Raw genomic sequence first — 27,641 nt, 5'->3', positions numbered from 1 at the left:
GAATGGACCAGAGCTCGGCAGAATCACATCATGCATATACGATCGGTTTCCCAGTGGGTATAGATAGAATTCTCAACTTGTCTAACATTTTTAGACATTTTACCTTCAGCTCTTTCAGATGTGTCACATCGTCGTTGGTCAAACCACATACTTAGAAATCTAACCCGCATGCATGCCTTAATTGCCAATTAAGGCATGAGCTGAGGGTCAATATGTTCCTTCAACCAGGAAAAGCAAATGCACTTCGTTTTTTCCATGGAAAACGTGAATCCAGTAGATTTACACCACGATTCTAAGCGTGTTATTCTGTTTTGAAGCAGCCTTTCACGTGCAGCTAACGTTCTACATGTTACGTAAATAGAAAAATCATCTACCAATAAAGAAGACATAACGGGTTTTTGCACACAGTTTGTTATAATGTTTATGGCTACGGCAAACAAAGTAACACTTAGGATACTTCCCTGAAGTTCTGCATTTTTACATTAGGAAACTTTCAGATACCGTCGTTCCAACTCGAACTCGGAAGGACCGACTACTGAGGAACCCATGATAAGTACGAGAATTACCTTGTATACTACAAGGTACACCTTGTATTCACAAAGTGTGTTTAGGATTCCTGTCCTCCATGCCATGTCATACGCCTTTTGCAAATCAAAAAATTAGCTACCAAGCACTGGTGAAGTAGCCTTCCAGTAGTTTTCCACTGAAAAGTAGCCTTCCAGGGTAACTGCCTGATCAACAGACTATCTACCCTGGTGGAAACCGTGTTGTTCTGGAGTAATTAGAGCATTTCTCTCAAGGTACCACACTAGACGATGGTTTTCAATTAGTTCCATCACCTTGGACAGGTACTGTCAAGGAGATAGGACTATAACTTGTGGGGCATGGTTTATCTTTAGCACGTTTCAGTATAGAAATTACCAGTGCTTCTGACCAAGAATCTGGAAACGCCTGGTCAGAGAAAATGTTATTATAGATACATAAAAGATGTCGTGGTGCAGAATATGGGAGATGTGAAAACATACTGAGCTTGATATCATTCCCAGAGTAAGTGTCACAAGAATTATTCAAAGCATACCTTAATTCATTATAAGAAAAGAGTATGTTTATTTCATTTTGCGAGTCTCCAGACACCAACAGGATATTTTCTACCTGCACAATTTATTTTCTATCTCACAAACTCAAGAAGTACAATAATATAAATGAAACTGCTCTAAACAATCTTCCAAATCTGGTCACTACAACAACTGGTGCGGTAGCAAGGTTTTTACCGCTTTGCAGTCCAATCAGCTATGGTAACAGTACCGATTCTCACGGTTCGAACCTTTTTCCATACAACAGACAACGGTGTAGTCCAACAAACTTGATTCGATGTAATTCAGGCCAACAATTCCGTTTAGCATACTGAAACACTCAACGGCAAACAACCCTTACATTAAGGAAGGGGAAGAGCGAGTCGTCGGTCTTCAATTGAAATTATGAAAAGCCTACACCGATCTCTTACTGTACTCCTGCAGCCTTCATCCCACCATGGAACAGCATGCTGCTTTGGCTTTCTAGATATTAAAGGGATGAATTCATTCATGCTATCGAGAATTTGTTGTGTAACCTTGGCAATTTGGCAGATTGCACTACCTCTCTTATCATACTGGCCCAAGGAATCCTTGTACCCGATACAGTTGGCTTTCTGAACCACCCATCTACGTGCTCACTCTGAGGCAAATCAGTATTACTGGCTGAGATTACTACTGGTCTATGATCGCTTCCAAAGAAGTTTTTGGAAATGCACCAGGTAAGACATGGGTGTAAGGTTGCTGAACATAAGGACAGATAGATGGATGGAAATGTACCTGATGAAGATGACATAAACATGTACGATCCATCATTCAATAAGCAGAAATCTAAGTTTTGCCTCAGTTGATCAACTAGATTGCTTCGGGGAGAAAATGACGATGAGCCCCAAAAATTGTGATGGGTGTTGAAATCGCCAGTTATTATGCAGAGTATAGGAAAACAGACTGAACAGATCATTCTCTCTGATAGAATTTTTTAGGAAGTTGCAGATATTCATTTTGAGAAGAATATTTTTCATCAGGTCAATTTTTTTATCAGGTTGTACAGGATTCCTTATGCTCAGGGATTTTGGGGATTCAATTTAAAAAAATAATAGATTATCTGACATTTTTTAGATTCATTTAAAATATGGATAGCCCTACAAAGAAATGTACTCACATGAAAAATTTACGAGAAACAAATCTGAGAAACCTGCTTCTTGATAAAAATAAGTAATAATATTCAAAGAAACAACAGATAAAGTGTACCAAGTAGGAATACAGAGTTCAGGAATATCTGTTAGTTTTTACTCAAACTTTTTCAGCCACTTTTCTTGAATTTTCACACAAAAAATTTTTTAATATCATTGCGATATCATGCTTAACATGAGCTGTTAAGCAAGAGTGGTATAAGTTAATTTATTTTTAAAAGTGACAGAACAGCACATGAGTCATATACTTTCATCCTGAATTTTTTTTTTTCATAAATGATCTATGTCTAGCTTCACTAATTTTCCTACAAAACCAAACAATTTTTATGAATGTAGCAGTAGGAGTACTAATGATACAAATAACAGTTTCTTGAGTAAATAAAATTATTCTGTGATTAAAAGAGTTTGAAATATCAAGAAAGCAATTCTTCACTTCCTACTGATTCAGTTATCGGCAAAAATTACATTTATATTTATTTAGTAACAGCAAATATAAAGAAAATCCACAACATAAAATTACCTTTAATATTAATGAAAAGTGTGATGTAATCTAAAAATTAAATTTTTGTTATTGATCATAAATTTCTTGTTTCCAAACCTTTCACTAAACGATGACTGATTTCTGCAATATAGAGAAGTCTGCAAAAAACAGGCTTCCTTTTGTACCACTTAACTGTTATGAAATCATTTGAACTGCCTGGAACAAGAGCAAGTTCCATATCCTTTTGATGGCATAAGAGGAATTTAAAACATCTTTACAATTGGAGAAAGTAGTAATAAAAAAAAGAAAGAATGAAGTTGGTACACAAGTGAACTGAGTAAAGATTTAGTTGATTAGATTTACTAATGAGAATTCCCATTTTATATTTTACATAAAATATTTGATCATGATATAAAATTTCAAAAACTTATTTTACCACCTATAAAAAGGATCATCAACACTTTATAAATATTAAAAAATGTTCTAAGACTGAAAATTGGGGCTAGAAAAATAATGACACGTGATTTTCTGCCAGTTATATAACATCCTCAATTCATCATCCATTCTGTACATCTTTGTATCATAATGTCAGTGATATCAGGGAGTTAGAATGCTTTGACCAAGAACTTAATAAATATTTGATTTTCTAGCTTATCTACAGAAATATAGAATATAAAGTATGTATTTCCAGCTGATAAGTATTATAGCTTTCATATGCTTTATTTCTCATTAATCTATAACGAAAGCAGTACAACCATTGAAGAAGGAATCAACAAATAAATATAAACCTAGACCATTTGAAATACAAAAATTGATAGATCTAAGCACCTAATACCAAAATTATATACAGATGCATTACTTATGACAAATTATTAAAATATTTGTTGGAGTGGTGAAGATGTTAGCATCCTATACGGGAGATTGATAATTTCACTGCAGACCACCCCATTTACTCATATCTTAATTTTGTAAATAGTAAATTAGTTATTTTAATTTAAAATAAAAATAAAAAATAAAAAAATAAAAATTTTTTCTCTAGCAATTAGGTAATACATCAATTTCAGTAAAGACAAGAACATTTTGTAAAACGTCCGTCAGGTAATTATGGACAATAAAAGTTATTTCTAAAATTAATAACTATAGAGAAAAACTTCAATAATTTAAATAGGTTGCAAAAAATATTTTTTTGAAGCCCTTTTCCCATTATGTTGTAGAATTCTACATCCAATGCACTCAAATTGTAAATTTCTTTCTGGAATTATTATTCTACAGAAAGTGAGAGTAAGTTACAATTAATTACATTTGACAGAATTGTGTAATACATTATATACAACAATTGTATATGCACAAGTGAGAAAGAATCATCATCCATAAATTTAAAATTACAGTTTTATTACCGGTATCATATTTTAAGGGATAGTCTCTGAAGATGATAAACTTTAGTCAAATAATCAAAGGAAAAAAATTTGGAAATTTAAAATATATCATGCATAATATTTCCACATTATGTTCTGGGATAAAATTCAAGAATTATTTATTTATCAATTTTTAATCTTATGTATATATAAAAATGAATGTTTGTTTGTTCCATATGCGTTCCTATACCAATCATCTGATTGCGATAAAACGTTCGTGAGTTGTACGCATACCCATGAAGGTTTCTGAATCAGTTTGGACCCGCTAGGTGGGGGTCGAGATATTTAATCTCGACCCACACTATTCAGATTACACTCCTATTCAGAATATCTATTAGTTATTTTGAAAAGAAATATTTTTGCAAAAAGGGGAAGAAGGGAAAAAGCAAAGAGGGAAAGGGGTGAACATTGGAAGAGGGAAAAAAGAGAGGTAAAATTTTGTGATGTTCCATATTGTTCAGTTTTTTAATGTTTTATCAACCTTTCATTTGTGTTCATTTAATCTATATATATAAAATCTAGCAATAGCAACGCATTACTGGGTCAGCTAGTAATTTATAATTATATGTTCCTTTCCTTTTGAAACAATAAATAACAATTATAACAATCATTATCTAAAATAATAATATAATTTTACCAACAGACAGAGGTACTAATAACTGAGGGCCAAGCAGTAAAAGGTAATAATGGAGGAAACCATGCGGTCATCCAGGTTTCAGGATCACCTGTTTTCTTAAAAGGAGATCCATTAATTTTGTTCAGAGATGGTCAATACAGACATGTACCTATGATGGTTGGTGTAACAAAACATGAAGGCAGCTTTTTTCTTGGAAGTAAGTAAAGTTATCTAAGCTAACACCAAATACATAGAAATATTCCATGACTTAATGGGTAGCATACATATAAATTAGACTCTGTTAGTTTTATAAAGTAACTTTAGTATAATTCTAACTAAAAGAATTTCAATGTGAATGAGATTTGTTTTACGTTATAATATCTCAATTTCTCAATTTAACTGCTATTTATTGTTTTTGATATCTGCTGAGGTAGAACATGACCAGAAGTTAATGCAATTTTGCCTTGTCTTAGTATACAGTGATATTTTCAGAGATCATGTTTACTTGCTGAATTATTGTAATTTTAGTGTTATTAAAAACAAATTAAAAACTTTTAATTGAATTAAAGTCCTGCAAGAGCACTACAATGTAATAATGCATACTAGTTTGGAATTTGATGCACAATTGTTGGAGGCCACAAAATAAAAATTTTTGAAATTGGAAGTGGCCTCTTCACAAAAAAAATGTGCTTCTAACTGGGTCATGTAGAAAACACAATCCAAAACAACTCAAGAAAACCTTTACTTCTGCACTATAACTAATATCATATGTTACAGAGTGTAAAAAGAAAATTAAATTTTTATCTTTTGATAAAAGAACCAGATAAAAGGTATACTCGTGTATATATATATAATATATACGATATATAATATTATATATATATATATATATATATATATATATATATATATAATATTATACAGTATATCAGTTATACAATATCGATTCTCATAAATGTTTTGAATATTGCTTGTGGTTTTTTTATTGATTTGATTTGTGGTTTTTTGATTTTATAAATGAAAAAGATGTTCTTGATATAACATTTTTTCTAATGATATGTGGTTTCATTTATCGGATCATGTCAACAGTTGAGTGTGGTCTATAAATAATACTCATGAGGTCTGGAAATGACCATCCCATGACAAAAAATTTCAGTTTGTTGTGGATTATAGAATAACTGAGTAATCATTCAGTTTTTACAGAACTCAGTAAACTCAGAATGTTATTGCGGTGAAATTATTTATCCTTTCATTGGCTGGACTAAACGAAGAAGAAATTGCCGGAGCCTACTTCCTAGAATTTTCAAATTTGTTTAGGCATCCCTTGAGGTAAATAGAAGCCATACTGGCATCTGGAAATTAAAATTCACTGCAGTAAGGTTTTCCATTTCTATCATTGTTATTTGAATGTAATAAATTTAATGTTTGTAAATAATGATGCACAGATCATTTGGGACAATCTGTATTTTCTTTGTATCATTCAGTTTTCAGGATGCTATTTTCTGATAGATTAGATTATATGGGTGCTTTCAGATTGTAAATAATTCTGTTTAATGTCTTACTCAGGACTAGAAAGTGTTAAAATTATACAGTTTTACTGAGTGTGGTAACATTGCATCTGTATTACCAAATCAGATTATTTAATATTATTGCATTTTTGAACTGATATCAGAAACAAATAATATAAGCCACTCAAATTCAATTCTTCTAAAACTATTTTTGTTAATATTGTAAGGCATGAATAGTTTTTAAGTATAGTTTTATTTTAGTTTTTAATTCAGTTAATTTAGTTTTATTGTCAAAATATCAAAATATTTTGTGTGTTTAGTAGGGGTCCATAGCAGTTTTCTTTGTATTAATTTTTATGGCTATGTTAATGTTATTGCAATGATACAACTACTGACAAATAGACTTATTTGAAGTGGTTCAACCTCAGTATAAATGTACAAAATCACTTATTATGATGTAATCTGAAACTAGAAATTATGTCATAAAATGGCAATTTTGTGAATGAAGTATACTTCACTAATCTGTTTCTACTAATGGAATTCAGCCGGTCCTCAATTTCATAAAATTCAATATGTTCAGAAAGTGTGCAGTTTTATCCCTCTTTTTGTGTCCAGTTTTAATTCTTTTGATTAGAACTTGAGAATAATATGATAAAATGCTTAAAAGATTTACTCTTTTATTAGGTGACATATATTTTCGGATGTCAAACAAATTTTCCCAAGGTGAAAACCATTCTTAAAACTTAGATAAATATTGTACTTTACATTATTAATAAAAAATATACAAATCATATCACAAATATTAATTTCTTACTTCATTAACAAAAAGGAACTGCTTCACATTTTCCAAGAAAGATTAATTGAAGCAATGAGAAAACCTTGATCAGAGAGCAGCATTGCAAAAAGCAAATAAATAACTGTAATCAATATTAGTATATAATAATAGTGTGGTAACTATGGACAAATAACAAATAAATTTAATTGGAACCCACTAAACTAACAATTTTGTTGTATTAATTGCTAAAAAGTTATTTAAGTACATATGAGTATTAACAAAGTATGAAAATAATTCATTTTTTTGCTAATAATAGTTCTAATTAAAAACTCATCAGTAGAGATCTACTGTTTCTGTAGAAGGAAATTTTTAATTTGAAAGATTTCATTGACTAAAATATAATGCTGTACGAAGTGAAAGTAGTTGGTTCGTTGTAATCGAATACTGTTATTTTTTTTTTTAGGAGTAAATATCTACTTTTTTTTAATAGAAAATGTTGCTCATAGAAATGTTAGAAATTTTACTAAAAACTATCTACATGAACCATATTTGATGGCACAACTAAGATTCGACAACCCATTTATGTATCTTGAAAACTCTTTTTGAATTCTTCAAGTAACTGTAAAATGTAATAATATATTTTGGGTATGATTTTGGACATTGTCAGAAAACATATGGAATGCCATAAGACCAAGAGGCGGATGACTCGAGTGTACCTGCACTCAATGAGATCAATATGTGCAACACACTATAGGGGGGAGGAAGTCTGAACGAAGAGCCTGGAAGGAACTCATTTCAGAGGTGGAAGATGATTTGTGTGGGAGGCCATATAGGATCTTAGTTCGGAGGACCTTAAGACCTAGGGTACCTGTAACCCAAGACCCAGATGAAGTGCAGGGTATCATACGGGGGCTATTCCCCCGTATATGGAGAAGAGTTAGTGATGGACGACAGGGAAGAGACAGAACCTTCGCCTCCCTTCACCATTGAGTAATTTATGGTGGCAACATCGAAAATTACCTTCCAAACAGGGGCAGTCTACTTCAGCAACGTAGGAGGTTGCTAGTCAGAGTGGCATACTTCGCTCTATTGTATGGAGCTGAGCTCTGGGCAGGAGTGGCTGAGTATGACAAATATAGAGAGAAATTGGAGTTCTTTCACAGAAGGTGCTGTCTTCGTTTGTGTAAGATGTAATTTTGATTGGTATGAGTGTAGCACTGATTTACCTTTCAACTTGTTCATTTTCTGAGGCATTAACAGTCATAAACAGTGCTATCAAATTTGGACTAGGCGCAGGGTTTACACTTCTGCAGTGTCAGTCGGTTAGTTTGAGGGAATCATGTTCGGTTGGATGTGAAAATGTCCGTTTGAGGCCTATGTAAAGGCAAAATTTGATTTCTATTCTACTGAAGCAAATGTCTGTTGAGGCATTTACATCGGTGGCATCCCGACCAAGGCCTGGCTGATGACTGTGAGATGTAATCAGTTAGAGGGTCTAAAGATGACCTCAGTAAAGCCCCTCAGGGCTGAGAAAGGAAGGAGTGGTGTGGCGATAGGTAACGTCACAAGGTGGGTGTCTTCCCCCTACGGTGTTGGGATGTCTTCATTTGATCTCTGCTTATCGGGCAATTTCCTTAGAGACAGAAGAAGTGCTGGCAGGATGTATGCCCATTGATGTGATGTTGACACAAAGAAAGAGATTAAGAGAGCAGAGTGATTTATCACCTGATGAGAGGAAGCGTGTAATTGAGCTTACACATGAGTTGATGGCAAAGTAGCAGGAGAGATGGGACTGCGGCATTAAGGGTAGATGGACTCGCCAAATAATAGGAGATTTGAGGGGTTGGTATGGAAGGTTGCATGGCTTGCTGGGATATAGCCTTACTTAATTCCTGGCAGGCCATGGCGACTTCAGATCTACCTTTATAGGTTTGGACTGGATTCTTTGGACATGTGTCCTGAGTGTGAGGTGGTGGAGGCTCCAGAGCACATCTGTTTTTGCTGCCTGCGCTTCAAGGAAAAACAAAGGGAAATGCTAGACAAACTGGGCCGCTGGTGCATGTTTAGACTGGATGAAACTCAGCAGATCCTGATGAAGGGTGAGGAAGACTGGAAAGCTATTGAGGACTTTGCTATAAAAGTTATGGGAAAGCTACATGCAGCTGAAGAGTCCCATGCAAGAAGGAGACGCCAGAGGGTTCTGGGCTAAACAGGCCTGTGGATGAGTGCCTAGGGGGTCTCCTGAACACATGGAGGTCATCTTGGCGTGATGAAGCTGTGGCACTCTGTTTTGGTGCCTGATGGTGTGCTTGTCACTTCAGAGAATATCAGAACCGTATTGGTATGTGCTGTTTTGTGTCCTTTTTGTTAGGTGTGCTTGTCTTTAAATTGTGTGGTGAATGTGTGTGTGTTTAGTGATCGGCTGTGGCTGGTGGGTTACTGTGTTGTGTTCTTCTTGATCAGCTGTATTGTGATGCGTGTGTATTGATGGCTGTTGTGTGGATGTGGGGCATGTAGGAGCTGGTGTATGTGTTTGTTGTGTCTTTTGTGGGCATTTTCCTTGTGGTTGTCTCGTGTGTGTTTTGGTGCTACTTTATTGTTAGTGGTGTCTGACTGTGTATGTGGGTGTTTACTCCCCTCCCAGGAGGGGTGGTTAGCCAGGGGTGGAGGTTTAATCAGTAGTGCGCAGGTACACATATGCACTTAATAACTTCTTATTGAACTTGTTAGTGAGCTTGACACTGCCTTGGTGCCGGTAAATGGGGTTCATCCACCTCGTTAACAATATGCCGAAGAATAGTAAATAATTTGAAACAATGTCAGGCCTAGTTGTTGACAAAGACACTTTACAATAAAGCAATATGGTTTAATCTTGTTACAAATGAAATCAATTTGATCATTCCACAACAATTTATCACCTAAAAGAAAATTTCACAGAAATACTACTTTAATGGGAATACTAACCATGCATTTAGTGATGTATCTAAAGTATTCCTTAGAAGCACACTAAAATGGTTTTATCCAAATTTAAAGTTAGTTACAATCCACCCAATGAATTTTTTAACCACTAACAGATAATTTTATAATTTTACTAAGTAATATTCTTCTGATATAGATAAAATTTTATCATCTGCAAGGAGGGTAATTATGCGATATGATGAAGATTATTTACTATTTTTATATTTTGAATATCAAAAAAGTTTTAAGTAGAGAATGGAGATCAGCCGCCTCTTGCAAATAACTGAAGTGAGTGAAGTTGTAAGTAAAGTATTGGTTATATCTTGAAATGGGACATTTCTCTGGAGAACCTGATTTACTACTACATTTTGAAGTGTGTCGATTTTTTTTTCAAAATGTATAAGATTGGGTCTCCAAAAACATATCCTCAGTCACCATTTTTAAATTATGGTCTTTACAGATATTATATATATAATATATATATATAATATTGTATATAATATATACAATGCAGACACAGTTGTATAATCTGTAAAGACCATAATATCATGCCTTACAATATTAACAAAAATAGTTTTAGAAGAATTGAATTTGAGTGGCTTATATTATTTGTTTCTGATATCAGTTCAAAAATGCAATAATATTAAATAATCTGATTTGGTAATACAGATGCAATGTTACCACACTCAGTAAAACTGTATAATTTTAACACTTTCTAGTCCTGAGTAAGACATTAAACAGAATTATTTACAATCTGAAAGCACCCATATAATCTAATCTATCAGAAAATAGCATCCTGAAAACTGAATGATACAAAGAAAATACAGATTGTCCCAAATGATCTGTGCATCATTATTTACAAACATTAAATTTATTACATTCAAATAACAATGATAGAAATGGAAAACCTTACTGCAGTGAATTTTAATTTCCAGATGCCAGTATGGCTTCTATTTACCTCAAGGGATGCCTAAACAAATTTGAAAATTCTAGGAGGTAGGCTCCGGCAATTTCTTCTTCGTTTAGTCCAGCCAATGAAAGGATAAATAATTTCACCGCAATAACATTCTGAGTTTACTGAGTTCTGTAAAAACTGAATGATTACTCAGTTATTCTATAATCCACAACAAACTGAAATTTTTTGTCATGGGATGGTCATTTCCAGACCTCATGAGTATTATTTACAGACCACACTCAACTGTTGACATGATCCGATAAATGAAACCACATATCATTAGAAAAAATGTTATATCAAGAACATCTTTTTCATTTATAAAATCAAAAAACCACAAGCAATATTCAAAACATTTAAGAGAATCGATATTGTATAACTGATATACTGCAATTATTTTGTTTAGAAGTGGCTTTAAATGTTTATTTAGTGCTTTGAACACATAACTCCTTTTGATTCTGCTTGTATGCAAGTTTTTTGATAGATCTTTGTCAACTATGAGCTATGCAATCAGAAATATAAACAGACTTTTTCTCTGTTAGGGTAAATAATCTTTTGAATCTGGTACACTTCCTTGTCAGATCTGGTTTCTCAAAATTTACCGGTAGAGTTTCAGATAGCATTATGATGTGGAACATCACTGTCTGGAAACTTTTGTTAAAAAAATTTCCTTCATGTATTTTGGGTGCTCACCATCACAACAAACACATTTTCAACCAAAATGCAAGCTTTAAGCATTAAAACTATTGTCTAGAAACAAAAGCTTCAACGGTTAAGAAAAAAATGAAAAGTATAGCTAAAATGACATACGGAAATCAGGTGTCAGTTTCACTGATGACAATATATAAAATCAAGTTAAGCTGTATTTTATTGATCGAGATATAAATGCTTTTTGTGCTGATGCAGTTATATTTGCGACACCCAATATTATAGAAATGATTATGATTCAAGTCAGATATTCATAATTTCTCATTAATACAAATTTTGATATCAAAATTACTGCAATTGATACATGAAATTAATCTTCTATTTTTTATTATGATCAGTTACTTACTGTACACGTTTATATTTAATTTGGAAAAACAATTTTTCTGTAATAATTATTATAGAATTAAACCACATCAGATAAAAATCAAAATCTGTTGTGAATATGTAAATGAGTTTCAACTTTGCTACATGTTTAATACATACAATTTTAAAATTTCAAAAGTTCAGGTTAGGGTAGAGTAAGTAATGTATAGAATTCATGTTACACATAAGTTTCAAAATTTACCCCAACAGTAACTGTAATTTTTCCTACTTTTTATTTTTTAGAATTTTTTATATTTAAAAGTGGTGATAATTTAACAGAAAATGTATTTTATTATATAATGTACAATCTTAAATTTGTTTCAGACATCTATGACTTCATTCTAGAACGAAACAATGTAACAAATGACACCAATTATTTAAGTAAAGAATTCATAAAAGCAACTCTACAATTTAGTGGTATGTAAATTAAATGTAAAATAAAACTAAAATAAATGCTTTCATACATAAAATCCAAAAACCACTGGCAATGTTCAATACATCGAAGAATATTGGTAGTGTGTAACTGATGTACTGCAATAAGTTTGTTTAGTAATAGCTTTTCAACAATAAGGATCTTACTGTATGTTAAATTAATATTTCATTAAGGATATATAAATTATGCAAAGCAATATAACATAATTTTTTTTTTTCATAGATAAAATACTCTATTATTTTGGCATTTATAATAAAAAATATGTAACTTCATGATATCAAACATGTATGTAGCTTCCTTATTGCTTTTAGAAAAGAATTCAGAAAAGCCATTCACTCCATTATTCTGCATTTTTGCCTCAAATCATAATATAATTTTAAATTAATGTAACATTTAACAAAAAAAAAAAAACTGATAAATGTGAAAAAACATCAAATTAAATCGAAAGATTTTACATTTTGAATGGAAGAATAATCCTGCATGGAAAGGTATTAACACTACATTAATACATTCATAACAATCAAGATGGTGATCATAGAGACAAAGGTGAAATATAAGTCATGGATAATAAGATTTAATTGAGTGGCTCTGATACAAAGAAAATACTGTCATGTATTTTCCATGAATAAAGACCTTCCAAATCAAAACAACATCATCTCAAGTAAAAGCAGTTGAAAGAAACAATAAGTCTAGTGCATTTGTTATTGGCCATTTCTTTGTGAAAAAAGCAGTGGAAAAAACTATTTTTGTACGGTCAGAAAATATATTCATGAACTCAGGATTAACAAAATAAACTGTTCAAACAGAGTTTTGATTTAACTAGGAATAATGGATTAGAAGAGATAGATGGAAGTAATAGACTTGTTCCCTGATCTAACTCCCCTAGACTTTTACTTTCACAGGGTTCTAAAGTAAAAAATATATATCATACCCACCACTAATGAAACAGCAGAGAAAACTGCAATGTCACTCCTAATTTTCTTGGGAAAGTATGGAAAAACTGTAATCAAGTGTGCCAAGCTAATCATGGAGTCATATTGAACTATATGATAAAAGGTTAAAAATTTTCCCCTAAATTTTATCTCCATCTCACTTTTTATCTCCATCATTTTCACTTTCAAAGCTATATTTAAAACTGCATCATTATTTTAGAGATACATTGCATTATTTATGGAATTATCTATTTATAGTAAAATCACTACTTGAATTTGCCATACTATTTAATGATAATTTCTGGGTATTGCTGGTAAGAAAATACAAAATTCTAATCTAGAGCATAGATTACAAACTTGTGTGTACATATCTTAAAGAAGACATTAATCAAAAGTAAAACAAAAAAACAGAATTGAATAGTAATTAGAGATAGTTATATCAATACAATTGAGTAGAAAAGAGACACTTGACCTTCAAGACAAAAGAAAAATTTTGAAATTGGTATTACAAAACTTTTACAAGAACAGCTTAAACACTAGTTCATGTAAATATTCCTAAAAAAAGAGAAAGAAATAATGCAGTTTTACTGAATTAAATTACTAAAGTTTTACAATTACAAATAAATAAAATGTATATATATATTTTTGAAGTTTGAATATAAGTTAATTAAATACCTGCACTGTTGTTAATTCATTATATTTCTACAATTTATATTATTCATAAGAACACACAGAATAGATTAACATTAAAAAAGATTATCAGCTGAATTTTAATAAAAACATTTAAATATGAGTGTAATACATGATACAATAATGTCATGACTTAAAAGAATATTTAAAAAATGTTATTGAAATAATATTAATCAATATAACAAATTATTTAGCTATATATAAATATATATACCTGGTTCTTACCAGTGGATTATATCAGGCCAATAGATTTGGGGGTTAATCGCGAACTTTGCAACCTTCTACTACAGAAAGATCCAAAAGTCACACACATTAAAGTAATAAAAAAAAAAAGACATTAAGTAATATTTAAAGATTTATTTTCACTACATATTCTCAAAATAGCTGTCCTGTTCAGTAATGCATGTACGAACTCTTTTTACCATGTTTGAAGCCACTTTGTGGAGCACGTGTATACTGATGTTATGTTCATCTTTAGTTCCTCCAGTGTGTGTGGCCTGTTTTTATAGACCTTTCCTTTAAGATAACCCCACAGGAAGAAATCTGGGGACATCAAATCAGGCGAACGTAGGGGCCATAATCCTTTAGTTGTGGCCCCCACTTTCTATGCTTGCCAAAAAACTCATGCAAGAAATGCATGGTTTATTAGATGTGGCAGCTCATAGATAAAATTAGTGGGGATGCTGCTTCAGAAAATTTTTCTCTGCGCCTACAAATAGAATAGCTAGAAGCAGGATAATAATCTAATTCTACACTTTATCACATTCAAGAATATGGTACACAGTTTTTAAGCACACTTTGCTTAAAAAACCATATTCAGTTTACCAAATAAATAATAAAATGTCAATACAGAAACCTTTTAGCGTTATTAGATAATAACTTAATAAAATGTCTGGTTAAAAACATCACAGTCCAATGGTGCTTAATTTAAATTTCTATGTACACAGAAACAAATACATAATTAGTTTTCATTAATTATCTCTCTTTCGCCCTTCCAGCGTGGTTTTGGACAGATTTGGCAATCAAATGGCCCTTGCTTCCCACAATCTTCTGATTGCTACTGAAAAAACAACTAAACCGCTTTCATATCCCTTCCACTGATTAAACTAGAAAAGGGAACGAACAAGGAACGTTCCATATACATGTGGAGTAAAAACAAAATACCTTCCACCAGCATGTAATGGTTGGCACTACTGGAGCGACAGAGCTCTCTCTCCCATGCAGCTTCCTATGTGCACATGAACACAGTAGCCAAACACTATGCTGCTGGAACTGTGAAGCGCACAGTTCCACACAAAGAATTTTGCATTTTTCTAATAAACTGGGGGATGGCTACCGACATTAAGCTTAAGGATTATATATTGTACAAATTAAAGAAAAAAAAGGACTCATTATATTAAATGTTATTGATAATATTAAGTGAAAATGGGCGGTGCTGCAGTTCCACAGTGCATATATGTGAGCTGCCACTGTTCTGCTGGATCCAACAACCACATTAATCATCTTCAAGAAGTGCAATAAACTGTGTAATGACGTTATGGTATAAAACACCGTTAACTGTAGTTTCAAAGAAAATGGGGCCTACTACTCGACGATGTAATACAGCAAACCACACTACCATTTTCTGAGAGTGTAAGGGGTTTTCATGTAACACATGTGGATTTTCAGTTGACCAAATTCTAATGTTCTGACTGTTCACATACCCACTAAGGTGAAACCACGCCTTATCAGTGAAGACAAAGTCAAGCTCTGCATTCCATGGTTGTCAACAAATAACTAAAACCATATACAGTACACTACGCGCTTTTCTTTATCCGGCTTCTTCAATTCCTGAACACTGCGAACGTGATATGCAAGAAAGTTTAACTGCTTCATCGCTTTCTGAGCACTTCCATATGAAATCTGAGAGTGCGCTGATAGTCTTCTCAAGCGTTTTGTAGGTGAAAGTTGCATCACATTTTTAACCTCAGCCAGTTCAACATCAGTCAAAATGGTCGGTCTCATGCATCTCTTCTTGTCTGGATTCTCTAAAACAGGTGATTAATTTTCTTGTGATTTAATTGTTAGGCACTGCCACATCCGAATACCTCCCATGAAATTTGTTTATAACACATGCATAAGAAAGACTGGAAAAATAATGTTCAACAATGAAAACTCATTGCTCTTGGGAAAACATGTTTACCAGCAATACTACAAACATCATGTGATCAATACACATCACAATATTGTCTAGGTTTGTTGTTAATACCTATGGTGCTACCTTGCGGTAGCTAACAGAACTTGTACTACTTACATTCAATGCATATTGTCACATTCCCTCATCCTATCTCTTCTTTTTTTTCCCACTATTTATTTCAAAACTCCTCTGCTTGAACTCAGAGATTACCCTTTTTCTAGGAAAATAATACATAGTACATTTTGACATTTCTGGAGAAATTTCTTTACTTTTCCCTACTTAGTAATAATCTATTTATCTATTCTTCCAATGGTGCCAATTCCTGCATTGAGGTATGAAAACATTTCTTACCCTCTTCAAATCTGTAATCCTGGAGTTTATTTAATACTCCTTATTCCTACCTTATTTTTTCAAATGTGCAATTTTATCCACTCTCATTTCTTGCATTTCCTTTTAATACAGTTCTTTTAAATATATGCCATCAGGTATTGTCGATACAACAGGTGCAATAACAGATGTTTTTGAAGAAAAATTTTTCAAGGAAGATGAGATTGGGAATTTTACTGCTATGACTCCTGGACTTATTGATGTAAGTAATAATAAAAATAATAAAAAAAAAAAAAAAACTAACAACATTTTGCAATTACTCATTCATATCCTAAATTATTATCATTTTTCTAAGGTGAAATTTATGCATTCATAATTAGTAAAAACAAGTTCTGACTATTATTTATACTTATTACACTTTTCTTTTCATACTTTTTTTTATATTCATACAGATAACTTTTTTTTGATGTCATTTTGAAAAGGTTTTAAGTAAATTACACAATTTGCTAAAGAAACTGGCAAAAAATAAATTGCTTCAGTTTAGTTATTTATTATGAAAGTATAATAATTGCACTTAAAACAGAAACATTAATTCATGAACTAATAAGGCTTATGTATTCTACAATAATTTTTATCAGTTTGTATTTTAACTGTTTTGTGCATTACTACAAATGATCTTAATTTAGTTTACTAGATGGAGTCCATCATAGTAATATATTATTAATTTTTCTTAATAAATAAAATTAATTTTTTTATAGAAAAATGCCAAGTTTCATAAATGATTGTTTCTATTTATAACCGTATCATAACTACATCATTTTTTCTGTTTTGCTCTGCTTTTGTTTTATAGATATGCGGAATCACACTGCTAAAGGCTTGCACATTACAACAGATTAGGCAAAATTATGATAAACAATCGAGTTATCTTTATTCATTTAATTATAAAGGAAATCTTACAAAATTTGGTTACGGAGAAGACGTCAATTATCCTTTTCAAGGAGGTACTTTTTTCTCTTTTATTTTTAATTTTTATAGTAGCCAACAGCCACATGATAGAAAAATCTTCCAGTTATCAGTCTAAAAGAAAACTGGACAAACAGGGTCGCTTAACTTTAGAGATCTTATGAGCTGTAATTAAATACAGCTTAAGCTATATGCATTTTGTTCTCACTTTATATTTGCTCTGCATTCCAAAATAATACAGCTTAAAATGTTGAGAAGGTAATGGGAAGCAACAAGTTGTAGCTGGTTCAATTTAATATCTTATTGAAGACTAGAAGATAATTAAAGATATAATGTTGAAAATATTAAACAATGGGAGTTTTAAAATTAAAAAACAAATTTTTTTTACTAATACATTTATTTTGTTTAGATATAGAAAAAACTAATGCACTAGTGTTTTTTCTAATTGTAAAATGAGAACACACTAGAATCTTGAAATTATTAAACATAAATGTGTTATGTGTTTTGCAGATCTTTCATTTAATAACAACAAAAAACAAATTATTTTGTATAAAGGATCATAGCAAGGTCAAAAAAAATTCCTAATTAAATAAAATATTACAAAAAAATTGTAAACAGTATAGATTAAAACCTAGAGACAATTACTATTCATAATGGTTCAGTTAAAATACAATTTTGTCAGTTGCAATAATTAATTCCCTTTATTATTACAAATGAGAGAGACAGAAAGAGAAGATAAATCAGTCATTAAATATGTCACCGTAACTTTTTTCACAGCAAAAAGCTACACAGAAAATTCTTCACTTTGAACTCTAAGGGAATCTGTTGAAAAGAATAAACTATTGTCTATTATGTTCACAATAACTACCATTAAAAATAAGGTTCTACTGTTATTTTCCTTCCTAATAGAGAATTATTTTATAAATGATACATCATTACAGTGATGTTAAATACAGTTTCAAAACATCCTTCAGCATTATAAACAAGGCCTTTTTTTAATAGCTCTCAAGAAATACTTTTGTTGAACAAAATCTCCGCATAAATTTGGAATACAATGTAATTCTTTATGCTTGAATGCAATAATCAAAGGTAATAATAAACCAAATCATGTAAAATAATGCAATCATGTAAACCAAATCATGCTTAATAATGTAAGTGGCTGTGTTTATTTTATTACAAATAGAATTAATACCTTATATTAAAATCTTTCAAAGATCTCATTTTGTACTAAATTTTTTTTTTTACTAAAATAATTAACTTCTGCTGAGTTGGGTGATAAGAAAAGAAGAAAATATTTGAAATCTATGGCCCTTAATACTGAGATAATTTAATTTTTATAAACAGACTGTAACTATTCATACTGTATTTCTCATGAAATCCAAAGGTTTTTTTTTTATTATTAACACGATGAATTACTTTGCGTTCAACAGAAAAAAAAACATGTTAGAAACAATCGTTTCGTTTGTAAATGCTGATACACCGAAGAAAACGTTTTAGTTTTTAAAAAGAATGTTTATTAGGTACAGAAAGAATAATACGATTTTCAGTAAAATTTTCGTGTTTTGATTTAATTAAAAACAGATTTTTAAAAGCTTTTATGGTCTGTATTTACGTTAAATTTCTCAGAATTAAATTGTATACAAGTTCGGCTACTAAATCCTTCTAATTTATTAGTCATTTAACAAAGCTATTGTACTACAAACCGAAAAAACTTGTTTACAGAATTTTATGTTTTACGTCGAATATCTTAAAAACTACTAGATGTACAGTATGGGAGCTGTTTTATTCTATCTCACAACTAAACTTTCATAAGAAATCATAAATCTATTCTTAATTTGGGTCCCAAAAATTACAGTAGGGTTTCTTTTTATTACAAGAGCTGAAATCCGAGCAAAATATTTTGCTAGCTCGAAAACTAATTCGAAAATAAAGCGTTTCCAGACCTATGAGGACTGTAAATAAAATAATGAGACTGATTCAGAAAAACTTTGTATTTACAATCCAGTTATACATGGACTCTATCACCCTCAAAATAGTTTCTTTGGGAAGCCAGGCAACGCTTCAAATGGTTTTCCCTCTCTTCATAGCGGTGTTCGAACTCAGGAACCGGAATATCCTCCAGTCGGTTACATTTTTTTTTTAATGTTTTCTACTGTCCAAAATAGTTTCCTTTTGTTTATTAAAGCCGGGAGCATAAGAAAGAACTTGAGTCGCAGGGACTCAGTCAGGTGAATAAGATGGTTGAGAAACTACAGGAATGTTTTTCTTTGCCAAAAACTCATTGAGAGTGCAGTGTGACAAGGTGCATTATAATGATGCAGCATCCAGTTTCCAGTTGTCTCTGATAGCCAGTCTTACGCGGACAACTCTTTTCCGCAGTCTTTCAAGAATTTCTCGGTGATTTACAATCTGTCCTATAAGCAAAAACTCCTTATGGAAAATGTCATTGCTATCGAAGAAACAAATTAGCATGGTTTTGATTTGCTCATTTTTGCTTTTTTTGGGACGTGGTGAGTTTGAAGTGTGCCACTCCTTGCTCTTGCTCTGGCGTTTTGTTTATGGGTCGTACTCAAATATCCAAGATTCATCACCAGTAATAACATTTTTTTAGAAAATCAGGTTCAGTTTCAATTCGCCCTAGAAGGTCGCGGCACCTGTTTAGCCTCCGGTAGTTACCTTTCAGATAATACTTCAGGGGATGATATGTATGAGTGTAGTTTTGTACAGATTCAGTTCGACAATTCCTGAGATGTGTGGTTAATTGGAACCCAACCACCAAAGAACACCGGTATCCACCATATAGTATTCAAATCCGTGTAAAAATAACTGACTTTACCAGGACTTGAACGCTGGAAATCTGGGCTTCCAAATCAGCTGATTTGGGAAGATGTTAACGATCCGGTAACTTTGAAGTATTTTCAAAGTTACGGTTGATGGGCTTATATATAAGTACCAATTATTATTTATAAATTATATTATAGATATATAGTTACAAAGACTGTAAATAAAGTAGCGACTATTTTTTTTTTTTTTTTTTTTTTTTGGCAGCCAAAGTGACAACACCGTAAAGTTAGTAGTAAACATATGGTTATATGAACAGCTGATTTATATTAGGTATTAATATTTTTAGTCTTTTGTTGTCACGTGGACGTAAACTAACTTTTCATGAAACGAGTTTTTGTTGTGCGTTGCAAAAATGAGTGAAACTAAATGAGCAACGTTGTGCAAACAAGTTTTGTATTAAAATCGGTGAGAATGCTACTAAAACTTTTTCAAAATTGAAAAGGGTGTATGGAGATGACGCTCTATCACGAGCCCAAGTTTTTAGATGGTTTAAAGCATTTTCATATGGCCGGGAATCAGTTGCGGACGATTCACGCTCTGGAAGACCGTTAAAATCAGAAAGTAACGGCAATGTTGAGCGAATCAGAGACTTGATACGGTACGACCGGTGATTAACTGTCAGAATGATTGCATTTCGGGCAAAATTGATCCCAAAAAACCACACTGTTGAACAGAAAAACAACAGAGTGGAAGTGTGCCGTGAGTTTCTAGGGCGAATTGAAACTGATCCTGATTTTCTAAAAAAAAATGTTATTACTGGTGATGATTCTTGAATATTTGAGTACCACCCAGAAACAAAACGCCAGAACAAGGAGTGGCACCCTTCAAACTCACCACGTCCCAAAAAAGCAAAAATGAGCAAATCAAAACCGTGCTAATTTCTTTCTTTGATAGTAATGTCATTGTCCATAAGGAGTTTTTGTCTACAGGACAGACTGTAAATCAATATGTTTACCGAGAAATTATTGAAAGGCTGTGGAAAAGAGTTGCCCGCGTGAGACCAGCCATCAAAGATAACTGGATGCTGCATCAAGACAATGCACACCTGGACACGCTGCAGTCTCAAGTAATTAGTTTTTGGCACAGAAAAACATTCCTGTAATTCCCCAACCACCTGACTTGAAGGACACAATTTTGTAACAGTAGAAAATGTTTTAAAAAATGTAACCGACCACGTGAAGGACATTCCGGTTTCTGAGTTCCAACACTGCTATGAAGAGGGGGAAACCTGTTTGAAGCGTTGCGTGGCTACCAAAGATAACTATTTCGAAGGTGATAGAATCCATGTATAATTGGATTGTTTAAAAAAGTTTTTTGAATCAGTCTCATTACTTTATTTAAAGACCTCGTATATAAAATATAATTATAATAATAATAATATAAATTATTTTAAATTAAGGTCAATTATTATTTATTAATTTATAATAATATATTATATCTCAATTTTAATCTCTACAAAAATATAGAACCCACTATAGACTAAGACCAAGATGAATAACCAACATGAAATCCATTTCATATCTACCTTTCATCTTTGTTATACTTACCAAAAATCCTAAAAAATCTTAGATGGCAATGTTTTTTTTGGAATAAATGTATTATTTAAATAAATCAAAATAATTTGTCAATATTATAAAGAAATACAGGCAATAAATTTTACATTAATTTATTGATTGGTTTTTTATTTCTTTAAATGTATTTACAATTTACAAGTCTGATTTCTTGTTTCTCTAGGTTTTAAAACCTTTCTTTTGAACAGTAAAAGTGTTTTCTTAGAACAGTGCAGAAATGTTTTCTTAAGTGTTTTTAATTAACCGATTCAACCTTTTTAGACTAGTCTTGTTTCTGTGTAAATATTTTGTTTATAACTACAGTGTATTATTCACATAAAAGTAGTACTTAAAAACGGATCTCGGGGAGACTCCATACACTTGTAATATAAAATAACTGAAATGATATTTACGCATTTAAAAACAAGATATGGAAAAAAAATGGATGAAATTTTAGTGAAATTAGTTTGAAAACTTTCAGTCTGTCGAAGATTAATGATGTACCAACAAAATAAAAATCTTAAGAAATTAAACCCTGATGTTTAAACGTTTGGTTCAATATTTAAGGTGATTTTTTAAAAAATTAAGAATAATCAAATTTCTATAAATATTTTTCTCTTTATTAAATATATTGGGTTTATAAAAGTAAATTAACTGAAAAAATTTAGAAGATATTAAAAATTTTATTAAAAAGTAAAATATTTTCAATACAAATAATGTCACCATTTCGAATAAATGTCTCCAATTTCATTAGTTACTTAAAAAATAATTCATTAAGATCTTGAATTTTCGGCACGGTGGCCCTCCACTATCATTATGATTTTATTTCTTTTTTACTTAAATAGCTTTCTTCTTACATTATTAGTGTTAACTGGTTTCTTTCCGTTTAATAATTTTTTCCTTTGGGTTTTAGTCTCCTTAAGTTTTTTACATTAGTTTTATATTGTTCATCCATTTTTGTTGTACTCTTCCCTTCATTATTGCAAATTTTTAGAGATAGGGGCCCTCCACCCCACCTCACTTTATCTTATCCCAACAACAACTATATTGTTCATCCATTTCTGTTATACTCTTCCCTTCATTATTTCTGAAATATTGTAAATTTTTAGAGGTGGGGCCCTCCACCCCACCAATATTTATATTGTTCATCCATTTCTGTTTTACTCTACACTTCTTTATTTCTGAATTATTGTAAATTTTTAGAGGTGGGGGCCCTCCACCCCACCTCACTTTATCCCATCCCACAATAACCATGTTGTTCACCCATTTCTGTGTTACTCTTCACTTCTTTATTCGTGAATTTTTGTAATATTGAGCATTGGAAAATTATCATGGAAAAACTGATGCCGCAACAACTTTTATTTTTTATGGTGCACGTAATCATCCATCAGAACAACTTAGTCGTCCGAATGTTAATAATTTTTGAAAAACATTCACTCTACTCCATGAAAAACCAACAAGACCTGTATGTACAGATGAAAATATCGGTGTTGTCAGTGATAGTGATGAAGAAGATCCGAATTATCCAAACCAGATACTGCTACTGAAACATTCCATTAATTTAAACAATTTTGCGACCAAATTGTTTCACGTAATGTTCTAGTGAATTGTCCTCCAAGATCATGTGACTTAACACCAGTGGATTATTTTCTTTGGAGATGTTTTCCTCTGGTTTATGCTGATAAACCAACAACAATTGATGCTTTGGAACCAAATATAACTCTTCTTATTAACAAAATAGGTCCCCCATTACTTGAAGGTTGGTTCAAATTTGGAGTGGTCAGGTTAATCTAAGCTCGTAGTGTAATTATTTTGACAAATTAAACGGAAAAGTTATCTTTGAGATAAAAACAAAATTGTCTTCAAACTTACCTTTTCATGTGTTTTATTTCAATTCAAAGTTCTATCACTCTAAAACAAACACCCAGTATAAATGTTTATTTATCACTTTTAGATATATTTCTCTCTGTTTCTATTTGTTTGTATCAATAAAAAATATATACCAACATTATATCTTCGTACATGAGAAAGACTTTTTTTGTTATAGATGGTAAACTGTATTAATCTAGTTTTGTAATATTATGTTTACAAATGCCTTGAACGGTTGTCATTTTTATTTTATTTAGTAATCCAATTAAAATATTTTTTTAACGTATCAAATGATCCATTTTGTTTAAGTTTTCATCGTCGTGAATTTTTGTTTGTTACATCTTCTTCTTCGGATTTGTTTTTTTGTTTACTTTTCTAGTTATTTATAAACAAAATTAGTGGTATTTTTTCCACAGGGTTTTGAAATTTTATACACGCCTCCTTTGTATACAATGTCTTCAATTTTACACTGATGTTATCTAAAAGAAATTTTAAAAATTTATTACATAATTAAGAAATTAAAAAAACAAAATCACAGAATAATTCCATTCGGTCGTGAGTGAGGCTGGAACATAAAAAAACCATTCGAGTTGATTGAGGATTTTCATCATTTACTTTCATGGCGAATAGCTGTATTAAAGGGGAAAATATGATGTGCCAAAAATTGTGTATGAAGTGTTTTGCTATTATATGTGTTTTGCACTGCTTTTGACCTTATATCTCATGATAGACCGAACCTATTTTCTACAAATTTGGCTCAAATATTATATGGGTTGTCTATATATGGGTAGTATTTTAAAATAAAGAGTTTTAAATTTTTACTTCATTATACGAAGTAATGGAAGTATTGTGATTTTACTAGGAGATCATAAGGGGGCACATCGATTCGAATTCACCTTCATTTCCTTTTTTTAAGTTGTATTTTTTTAATTTAAATATATAGATTTATTAATAATTATTAACCAGTGATAAAACGTTTTTACAATAAATAATTTATAACAATTGAAAAAAAAATTAAAAGTTAAATTCAGAAGTTATTAGCGAAAGAAATTTTTTTTGTACTTTTAAAAATGCGTATTAATTTAATAGGCGTACAAGGAAGTCATGTGGTGTCAATACTTCAGAGGATGATATGTATGAGTGTAGTCTTGTACAGAATCAGTTCGACCATTCCTGAGATGTGTGGTTAATCGAAACCCAACTACCAAAGAACACCGGTATCCACGATCTAGTATTCAAATCTGTGTAAAAATAACTGACTTTACTAGGACTTGAACGCTGGAACTCTCAACTTCCAAATCAGCTGATTTGGGAAGATGCATAGGTTGATCTAGTTGTATGTTTTGACACCTAAGGAACCCAAAAAAACTGAATGGAAATTTCCCAGATATTTATATGTGTGTGTGTCTGTTTGGTCTTGGACTGCATTAGTACTGAACTGATTTTGACCAAACCTGGTCAGATTACTTCTATATATGGGGCATAGATGACATTAAATTTTGAAGTTAAAAGGTCAAGGGGGTGAGGCTGTAGAGCAAGGTCTTAGTATCTCAACAGTTCACCTAATTAATTCTTATTTTTCTTAGGCACATTTGTTAACAATTAAAAAATAATTTTTGCAAAAATAATTATTAGGAAAATCGCAACCTCACCCCCCAAAAAATGATCTATATTAACTAGTGGCTGCTTCAATAGTTCTCCCTCTCACAACAAGTAGCGCTAGTGTACACTGATGTAATCGTCTGCTATGTTGTGACATCATACGTGGGAAATAGAATTAAATAAATAAATATTACGTAAGTGTAAAAGGTATTTAAAGTAGCCGCTAGTACCACCACATCTGCGTGAATGAAATACAGTATACGCGTGCGTTTAGTTAGAATCATTGAATTAAATATACAAATAATAATAAATTTTAAATAAAATGATAAATATTTTTAATTAAGTTGTATATCAGAAAAAGCCATGGAATGGGAAAGTCGTACAACTGCAGTACAACTTAGCAGTAGATTATTGGGAGACATCTCACAAAAAGTAATATTACTGTAAAAAAAAAATTCAATGTCAAATAGCCTGACAAACAATATTTTAATGTACAGTGGAAAGAAGCTTTATTAAGTGCTCATTAAGCAATTAAATGTAAGCTCCTGCTCTTTTATAAATCCAATAAACAGTTTGGGTGCTTAATGATGTTTTTAAATTGTTCTGACTAATTACAGAAGCTACTTTTACATTTACTTCCATATGATAATATAAAAATGCACCTGTACTTTTCTATAAATAGATATTTCAAAAAGAGTAACAAGGTACATTTGTAGTAAAGTCTAAACAAATTACACCCTAGTGGCAGAATATAATTATTTATAAAAACTAATTATCATACTTACTGCTTCTTTTTTTTTATATCATTATCTCAGTCAATGAAATAAGTTTGTAGCATCGATTGACATACCTCTCTACTCTACATTTTTATTCTTCAAGATAGCATTTTTTTTATCTTATGTATATAATATTATATGTTCTGATGAAACAAAGACCTCTGCAAAAGTGTTTGGATGGAAAAAGTCAGTTAGTACATGATAATTATCTTTTATAAAGATTCCTCCTCTTTACTGAAAGAAATTTCAAAAACAATCATGCAACACTGATCTATAAATGGGCTTATTTTTCAGGTTAATATATAAATGTATTACTTTTAAAAAATTTCAAATTTAGAAATACAGATAAATACTTAACATTTAATTATACCTTTCTATTTAAATTTTTAGGAGTTGCTCATTCAGATGATTTAATCTACTTATTTCCTGACTCAAAAGGAAATCTAAGTAATGATGAGGCAGAAATTGCAAAAACAGTAGTAAAGTTATGGACTAGTTTTGCTAGAACAGGGTGAGTAACAAGTAATAAAGATATTTATTCTCTATTATATTTATTTTTTCTTTTTCATTATATATAACTTCTGACTACCTCATTTTTATTAAAATATACAAATTAAAAAATAAAATCATTCTAGACTCAAGGTAAATAACAAACTCAATTAGATTATAACAAAAATATTTATTTAATATATGACTATTACTCAGTCAGCTTAATACAGTCCATTAGATTTATTTCTCTAACTTATTAACATTATAAATTTTCTTATGATCCCAGTTCATGGTGGTCCCTTTTTGACTACACATTTCTTATTTGGAGAAGGTTAGTAACAATTTTACGTTAGTGTTCTCCACAAAATTTATGACCAGTAGTTTTTCTGAATGTTGCCATCTTCTCTTCCTTTATAGATGTCTAGGATGAAGTGTCCTCTTATTTTCTAATAACATAATCCATTTCTTTACCTTAGTTTATGCAATCAGATGTTCATAATTTTCTTTTCAAACTTTATTAATATTTTTCTTTATAGAACAGGAAGATAATTTTGCAGTTGCTACGAAGTAATTACTATTCCCTTCTTTGTTAGATTATCTGCAAACTTACTTCAATGTACACTTGTCGCAAAGTAACAACAAGCTTGGACTGGTGCCAATTACTACTCAGTGTATCATGCATCATGTTTATGGTACTAAGAAATGACTAATCATGGTGTGCCAATGTTTCAGAGAACAATAGTATAGCAGTAATGTGTAGACTGATCTTCCAAGCTCACCGTTATGTGGCGGCTATTATACTCATGTATCTACTGAATAACCAACTCTGTTCCTTCTGCAGTTATGGAAATGAAAATTTTTTCCTTCATGTCATGTTAGTCCTTGCAACTGAACAAGAACTATAACTCTGACCAAGGATACTTTTCTCATCCAAGCAGTATTTTTTAAGCA

At 31.4% G+C, this 27,641-nt stretch overlaps 1 protein-coding gene across 1 annotated transcript in view; it reads left to right on the top strand.

Annotated features, from left to right (window-relative positions):
* LOC142318773 (carboxylesterase 4A-like) overlaps positions 1-27,641 on the top strand; it is a 155,885-nt gene that overhangs the window by 121,527 nt on the left and 6,717 nt on the right. The window contains exons 6-10 of the mRNA XM_075355230.1: positions 4,803-4,992; positions 12,364-12,456; positions 16,756-16,859; positions 17,448-17,598; positions 26,592-26,712. Coding sequence (XP_075211345.1) covers positions 4,803-4,992; positions 12,364-12,456; positions 16,756-16,859; positions 17,448-17,598; positions 26,592-26,712 — 659 coding nt within the window. The remainder of the gene's footprint in view (positions 1-4,802; positions 4,993-12,363; positions 12,457-16,755; positions 16,860-17,447; positions 17,599-26,591; positions 26,713-27,641) is intronic.

This window comes from Lycorma delicatula, chromosome 2 (assembly GCF_047948215.1).
Source record: "Lycorma delicatula isolate Av1 chromosome 2, ASM4794821v1, whole genome shotgun sequence".
NCBI lineage: Eukaryota > Metazoa > Arthropoda > Insecta > Hemiptera > Fulgoridae > Lycorma > Lycorma delicatula.
This window is presented reverse-complemented; position numbering and strand designations above follow the sequence as displayed.